At 36.9% G+C, this 8,360-nt stretch overlaps 1 protein-coding gene across 10 annotated transcripts in view; it reads left to right on the top strand.

The window, feature by feature from the left end:
• The window catches only part of LOC109860178 (glutamate-gated chloride channel), a 50,295-nt gene that overhangs the window by 5,455 nt on the left and 36,480 nt on the right, over positions 1–8,360 (top strand). For 3 of the 10 annotated variants that reach the window (XM_020439092.1, XM_020439086.1, XM_020439083.1), the window contains exon 4: positions 5,678–5,745. The exons of the other annotated variants lie outside the window; for them this stretch is intronic. In XM_020439092.1, coding sequence (XP_020294681.1) covers positions 5,678–5,745 — 68 coding nt within the window. The remainder of the gene's footprint in view (positions 1–5,677; positions 5,746–8,360) is intronic. 10 annotated transcript variants of the gene reach the window in all.

Genomic DNA, 8,360 nt, shown 5'->3' with positions numbered 1-8,360 from the left:
ATATATATATATATATATATATATGCGTGTGTGTATGCTTGTGTGTGTGTGTGTATGTAATAGAAAGCGAGCGAGTCAAATTGCGAGAATTTTCCTCATGTCCATACGGAAGTGAATGCACACCGAGAGACGAGAAATTCTCTCATAAACTTCATGAATGCGACTGACTTTGTTTGGAACGGAAGACGATTGATCTCGAAATCTTGAAATCTATCTACATGATTATTGATAATATATATTGTTCTTATAAGTTTTTGGACAAATTATGTTTTATCTATTTATGAGAAGTATAAGTTTTTATTGATAATTTGATAAAAATATACAAATTTATTTGTAGATTTGTTTTAATTTATATTTTTATTTGTAGATTTGTTTTAATTTATATTTTTATTTAGTAATAAAAGATGTAGATTAGTAATTTATATTTTATATATTGTACGATATGTAGAACTTTTATATAATATATAATATTGCAAACAAGAAATGATTCGTATTAACAAAAAAAAGTGAAGGTAAATTTTACGATGGTGAAACGCGTTTTACACGAAAATGCAAAGATTTCGCGTATCCGTCGAACTATCTCCGTGCAACGTATCTATCGTAGCAATCCGATGTGCAATTTGGTCAAAACCGTCTTCCAATCTCCTTTACATTACGCGAGGTGTATTGGATTTTTTTCTTCACGATGTGGCAATTTCGAATCCCGCCAATATCGATCATCGCCGATTGCATCGCAACAAATATCGCGATTCCTGTTAGCGGGTCGAAGCAAGTTGTTTTGTTCGGCGCGACAGATAAACGAAACTAAGTACATAAGAAATGAGAACATTGCCTCGTATCAATGAGAAGACGGTCTTGCTTGGCCAGCGTTTATCGAAGCCTAATTGATTAACTTCTCAAGTAAGCTACACAGCCAAATACAACGATAGTCAGTAAACTAATTAAATATCGAAATGACAAATGGAGCACTCTCGGCGAAATCACTCGCGCGTGTGTATAGACGCTTGCGCAAATGTTAAAAGTAAATTTGCCAATAGTTGTGTGAATTCCAAATAAAAATCAATCTGTACATACATGTATTATTTCTTTTTATATGTTGCGTAACATAAACATTATAATATGTACAAGATTCTCTTTCGATATATTAGAAAAATAAACATGTTTTTTTTATTTTGTATTTTATAAAAAAATTTCAGAGACCACATAAATTAACTATAAATTATACAAATCTTAAAGACACGCGATAATGTTTACTGTGTTTGTGATTGAGATCGTGATAGAATCTTATTCTCCTGTTGTGTAGAAGCGTGAAAGAGTAATTGAATAAATCGCACCAGACGATAGCTGTCGCAATAAAACGAACGAATACGGCCGGAATATTCCCTAAGCAGGCGCACGTGTAGAGTGATAATAAAGAGTGTAGAGTTTATAGACGTGTCGCGTGATAATAAAGAGTTTTTAATTGTTTCTAGCGAGTCTTCTTTGGGGCTGCGCACAACGTTTACATTTTTACATCCGACTATGTCATACAGTGTACGTATATATGACTAACGTTAGTGCTTAAAAATCAGATCGCGTGCCACAACGGTAAACGACGCTCGTTAATTTTATCGTTTGAGTATTAACCGTGAGAGCACGCCGGTAATCAGTTTTTACTTGTTTGGGCGCGATAGGAAGAACGAAAATTCATAGAACTTCGTGCCCGATAATCACTTCGACGGTTTCGCTGGAAAAGAACATCGTTAAGATCGCGCTCACAATGCAATGCAATGCGACGCAACAAAAATGATAATAAGCTGCGCTATCCAAGTGTCGTTTGCGCGCGTGCATGCATATTTGCAAGAATGCATATATCTCTTCTGGATATAATTAAGAAATAATCGATGTCTTTCGATCGATCGCGCTTTCGTAATTTTGCTCCGTTTGACGTAATCACGGCACGTTTATCGTCGATGACGTCGCACGGAGTTAATCTATTATTATAAAGAGGAAACATCGCGTATGACGGTGTTCAAGTCTGGCGTTACACCTCGATCAACATTTTCTTTTGCTTGCGATCGATCAAGTGAAGACTGACATATTCTTTCAATTGCCGCTTTTATGTTTGTTGTTTATGAAAATCAACTTTTATAGATACTTTGAAAGAACTTTTATTTTGAAGTTTTTTAGGATACTTTGTACGAATTTTTAGTTTATTGATTTTTCAAAATTATTAATATCTATAGTATTCTTATAGTTAAGTAGAAACAACTTTGATCTTCTATATAAGCCAGTTTTCGGAACTGACTATTAACTAGATACGTGCATAATGAGAAAACTGTTTAATGTTGAAATTTTTTTTTTAATAGAAAGGTAGGAATAGGATTCGCGTACAAAAATTATGCGTTTTCATGAGCCGATGAAAGCGCTATAGATTCGTAATCTACGAGTCTGTATTTCTGCTCAGACTACAATTTTACCTGTAATATGCCACAATATGTGTAACGGCGTAATAAATGGCGTAGTCTATATCGATCAAACACATTATTTTCATTTGCATTTGTCCGCAATTGATTTATATTACAATCTTGATGAACTGTTGTCGTTCAATCTTTCGCCCAATGTCTTGCATTACTTATACAATATCTACGGTATCGACCCGATTTATTGCAGTAAAGGGCAGACAGGCGCTCACAATTGATCACGTGGGCAAGTAAAAAAACAAAATTACACGCGGAGGCATTTTACATACTCTCCTGGTCTTTTATTTATAGCAATAATAATTGATTTGAAAAACTTGAAACACCTTTTTTAAAAAACAAAATGCTCGATCTTTTCTTCTGAAAAAAACATGTACAAAGTAATTCAAGATTTGCACATCTACTACATGTAAAACAATTATTTTTAATTTTATTTGAGTCAATATTGGCAAAGTTTGTGAAAAAAATTTAAATGATAGATAATGATGAAAATTTATTCATTTCAGTCTTTTACTATGAACATTAAACGTTTGAATAAACAGTTGATCTTTTTTTGGCTGCAGAATTAATTGGTTATTTTAATTAAAGAATTTGATTGCATAACGTTTACAGAAAATGCAAATTAAGTAACTATATTTAAGTAACTATATTGTGCTTTGTATATGAAATTTGATCTTTTGCAAATAAATCACAAGATATAGAGAATATCACGCTTCGATTAACTTGCCGACACGTTTTTGTGATCGCGCCAGAAAGTCAATGTTTCTTTTGGCTCATCTTGTGGAACTTCAACTAACCAGCAAACAAAGATGTAGCGAGAAAATGAAGTTGTTGTTATCAGTTGTACTCTAAGAAAATTGAATTTTAGACAAGTACAATGGCGGATCATTATGTAGCGAGATCGTTACACTGCCCACACATCCTTTGTGCGATCGTACGTTAACTATATCTTACCCGCAGCTCTCGTCTTCCGTCTTGTAAAGCGGTCTGCGAATCTGATTTGAATAGTAACTACTGTGTGCGACGTAATAAGCGTAAATGATTTGAAGAAGGTTTATTACTGAAATAGAAGTGCAAAGAGAAAAATATATAAGCGTATGGAGAAGGGAAAGACAGATAAAGAAGCATATGAGAAATTTTGTTGTCCGAAATCATGAACTAAGAAGTAACTAATTAGTTATGTCGGTCTTTTACATAACTGAATCCGCTATTCACTTTTTTACATCAAGTTCATATAAAGTTATTCTAGAAATATCAGAGTTGTGGTCTATATACATATATATGTGTATATTTTTTTCACATAAAATATATATATGTATATAAAATGAAACAGAACAATGTTAGGTCATGTAAAATCAATTTTTGAAATAAAAATAATAAACGAAGATAAAACGAGCTATTACGGTTATATTTTATAGATATAGGTACGTCTTTATAATTTAATGGGGGGGAACTATCGTGTAAAATTATGTTAAAAATTTATTTGAACGACGTCAATGAATCTTTTGTAAAGAACGGAAATACAATTTTAACTTGTTAATCAAATCAATTAGCGACTAACAGATATTTGGTAAAAAGCAATTTAAATGTTTTTTTTTTTTGAAAACATGTTTCTATATTTTTTTTCGACATTTGATCATTTACCACGATTGAATTAGTTTTTTTCAACCTTGACCGCAATGTTAGAACAAGACTAATCAAGCGCGCATTCAAACTAATAAATAAGAAAGAAAGATAAGAAGCGTAAATATCAAATATGTATTAACTGTGAATCAAAGATATTAATGGAGTGCAACGAGTGCAGTTACTCTAGTAATTAGATCGTCGTCTTATGGTCGAAAGATTCACGGAAGGCATGAGAAAACAAGCACACCTATCAGAGGGCAAATCTTGACATACACACAATATAAAGATTCGCGTTGGACATTAAAAAAGAGAGGAATAGAGAGAGAGAGATACACACAATCGATTTGGCTGGTGTTTCTGGCTCGCGATCGGCATGCTATTTGACACAGTTATGGGATTCATTCGCGGCCGGATTTGGCAGACCGCGACCGGATTTCACGTTGGATGACCACCACGCGGTTGGAGATCGAGTAAGGATGACATTAATGTGAAATTTCAGCAAAGAGAAACGTCGCTGAAATTGCGTGTATCGGAGAACGTATCGAAACGGATAAGGAGGCGTCACAAGCTTGATCGGACGTACACTGACGATAATTATCGCACTCACTCGCGTGACCTTTTTGCTCTTTGCCATGAGCACTCTGTAGCAACTCACGCACGCGTATCGCTTGACACGCAGAATTTCATGCGAGCAAGTCAATCGCGCTTCATACACGATGATGACGGAAAAATACCAAAAAAACGCTTCCACACTTTGTCACAACTCACCGTATCTACTCCACTGCGCGGATCTTCTGCATTTTTTTTATGTTACACATAGTAGAGTTGTTGAAATACGTTTTATTCTGCATAGCAAATCAAACAGGTGATAATTAGATCTGTATATAACTCTAAATGACACAAATATCTTTGCGCGTCGTACTTTGTATATTGTGAAACTCTCATGAAAAGCAAACAAAAACACAATTCTCCCCTAATCTAGATGTGTTGTATCATGAGATATTAAAAATTGCGCACGATTAGGGTTTAAATATTGCTTTAGATAAATTTGCACGCGAGAGTTCAAATATGGATGTAACTTACGTGAGTCACGATTTGCTATTGCATTATAATTAAATGACGACAAAAAAGGGACTTATAATTTTCCTCGACGGCGCCGCTTCGAAAATAATGTTCTCTTATGATTCACAAACCGTCAATATATTATTATGAGGTTTTTCTGTATCTTGAATTTCTGGCAAGTAGATATCGTCGCAAATAATGTATGTAATTCCTGTGTCAGCGCGTCGGAGCTGCTCTTCGAGGAAAATGGAAGTAAAGTTCCGAAAGCCATCCTTCGATTTTGCAATATTCTGTAATTCGGATCTCTCGACCGAATCCGACGACGTAACGACATGACACGAAACTGACACTCGATTATTCCATATATCTATTCCCGATCAACCTTGAATTGTGTCGAGAGCGTTCGATGGGAGCGCTTAAATAATAACCGATTGCAGTAAAAAGATAATGTCAGGCACATTCCAGTAGAGTATGTAAGCCACCAGAAATGCTGACTCACTAAAAGGGAGCTGTATTGTTTTTGCCCTTAGATGGGCCGGCCATTGTCCGGGTAAACCTGTTTGTGCGAAGCATTGCGACAATTAGTGACATCAAGATGGTAAGTATATAAACGCCTAACTAACACAATCAACAAAGCCTTTTAAAAACCGCAACCGACCGCAAATCGCCGTTTCTTCTCTTGCGGTTTTAACTCCCTTTCTTTATTTGTCTCTATCACTTTTGCAAAAAACGCAGTAGGCGCAAAAGTAGGTCTTAGGCGAATCTTGGTCTCGAAATCACAGTGAGTGTGTATGAGCGAGAGAGACAGAATGAGGGGGAGAGAGAGAGAGAGAGAGAGAGAGGGGAGAAAGGGAGAGAGAAAGTGAACAAAATCTCAGACAAAGGAAAGAAAAGAGAATCCAGCAGCGACCGGATGGCGACGACACTTCCCTTGAAGAGATCAGGCAAAGGACTGGTAAAAGCGACTGGTAGCAGCAACACACAACGTAGTAAAAGCAGCAACGTAGCAAAGTGCCGGTCAGCAGCATCTTGTCCTCTTTTGTTCCACGCTCTTTTGCCCTTTAGCTCCATAGTCCACTCGCCTTGTTTCACCTCGCCTCGCCTCGCCTCACCTTGTCTCACCTCGCCTCGCCTCGTTGCTAGCCACTACCGTTGCTAGCAGCCCTTTCTCGAGAGAATCTCACATCCACGCGAACCGTTCATCATTACCACTACCCTTGACTAAAATCCTATCAGCCTGAGAAACTCTAGATTACATTCCAGAAACTCTAGCACTCTTTAGCATAGATGCAGGCATGTGGCATTTCAGCTTATATACATTTGCGTATGTTAGTTAAACGTACGTTACATTTGGACAAACACTGCGAAGTGGCGAAATAAAAAAAGAGCGAGCAGCACCCAAGTCGCGCTCGCTCTTACTTGGGTGTGTAAACGGAAAAGATCCGAAAGTATACGATTACATTAGGATTTCGCGGAGGGTACAAATGGTCGTTATTTCTGAGTCGCTTGTATTGCTGCTCGGCCGCGTTAATCCTTAACTGCTACGTGCTTCAATCTGAGTAACGCAATTACTCATGGGACGAAGATTCAACTCCCTTCTTCCCTCGTAAGTAATCTTATTTCTCTCGATCTCGTTATTATTACGAAGCGAGACGAGAAATATATGACCCGAGCATGAATTTATCACAAGAACTTGAGATACACAATAAAAGTTTCTCTGAAAGAAACACTTGAAAAAAATGTGCAAAAGATCAGATAACGTATTTTAGATTTTTCGTCAAGCTTTTACGTTATTTCGGGAAACTCGTAAGCTCTTTTAATACACGCAAAGGATGTTCTCAACTGATGATTCCCGCAAAAAGACGATCGGCCGGCCCGTTGCATCCTTGCCGAGACCGCAAAGCAAAACTTATGTTTCACATAGAGGTTAACGAGATTACACATACTACCGTCGGCCGGAAGTGCACGTTGAGAAGTTATATCGGACGCGTTCCGGCACTCTCTCGTATCAAAAGCAAACGTGCTAGGCTTACCGCTAGGAAGGCCTCATCATGCTCGAGTTTTTCTTGTGTAAACGTAGCGCGTTCGCCGAAAGATCAAAGAGTGATCTCTTATCAAAAAATGAACAATCAATCTAGAACACCGTATAGAATATTTTCCAGATAATACTCGACTTTACTTTTTGTGATGGAATTATTTTGATACAATTGTAAAGGAAAAATATTTATTCTTCTTAATACTTACGAGTTGTTCTCTAAAAAACTTCAAACATATGAACTTAAATAATATGTGTAAAGAGATGTATATAATTATAAATTATTCTGTATATACAATTGATTACACATAAAAAAAAGATTAAAGTTTCAGATATCAATCTCGTTGCTCTACCAGAAAAGTCACATTCTTGTTTATTTCCTACAAAATTATTTACTACATAAGAGAACCCATTCATTCTATTTTAATTCTCTTTTGAGAAGGACTTTATATAAACGTTGAACACATTTAATATTTCGAAAAATATCAAACATTTGTATGTACAGTGGAACCTCGAAATAGCGGAATGTACGGGGCTCTAAATCCACTATTGCAAGGTACCCTCACTCTTGTTAAGTTCAAGGTGAAAATGTATTGCTTCGCCTACACACAAAAAAATATGCTGACATACTTAACACAACAGGATACAATACAGTTGAACCTCCCAAAACGTATACACAGCGTTGCCGTGGAAGATGCCACAGCGTGACGTCACGCGGTAGAGAGGGTAATTTACTATTGGTGGGATAAGTACGACGCGAGTCGTACCTCTCTATCTCTCTATTGCGTGACGTCACTCTGTGGCACCTTCCACGGCAACGCTGCGTATACATTCGGGACCGATGAGCCTCCCAAAACGTATACTTCCCCTATTCCCTCACTCTTCCCTATTCACTCTTTACCTCACGCATGCGCAAAAACTTACTTGATATAAATTCATCTCGCGCTAGTTTCGCTTGTAATCATACTTACAAGGGGACTTTCAGAGATGTTCCCCTCCGATTTGGACGAGTCTTATATATATTGTAGATGGACTCTCCCACCACATCGTGGTGCAATAATAGGACGCACCTCTCAAGCGTTCTCGAAAAAAACGCATTTAAAGTTTTCCTTGCGTGTAATATACCGTTAAGTTAGGACAGTTTGGCATCTAAGCGGCGTGGCTCAGTGGGTAAGGCA

This window comes from Pseudomyrmex gracilis, unplaced genomic scaffold, assembly GCF_002006095.1.
Source record: "Pseudomyrmex gracilis isolate BER0280 unplaced genomic scaffold, ASM200609v1 scaffold_340, whole genome shotgun sequence".
Lineage (NCBI taxonomy): Eukaryota > Metazoa > Arthropoda > Insecta > Hymenoptera > Formicidae > Pseudomyrmex > Pseudomyrmex gracilis.
The sequence above is the reverse complement of the archived record's forward strand: the minus strand, read 5'-3'. Positions and strand labels throughout refer to the sequence as shown.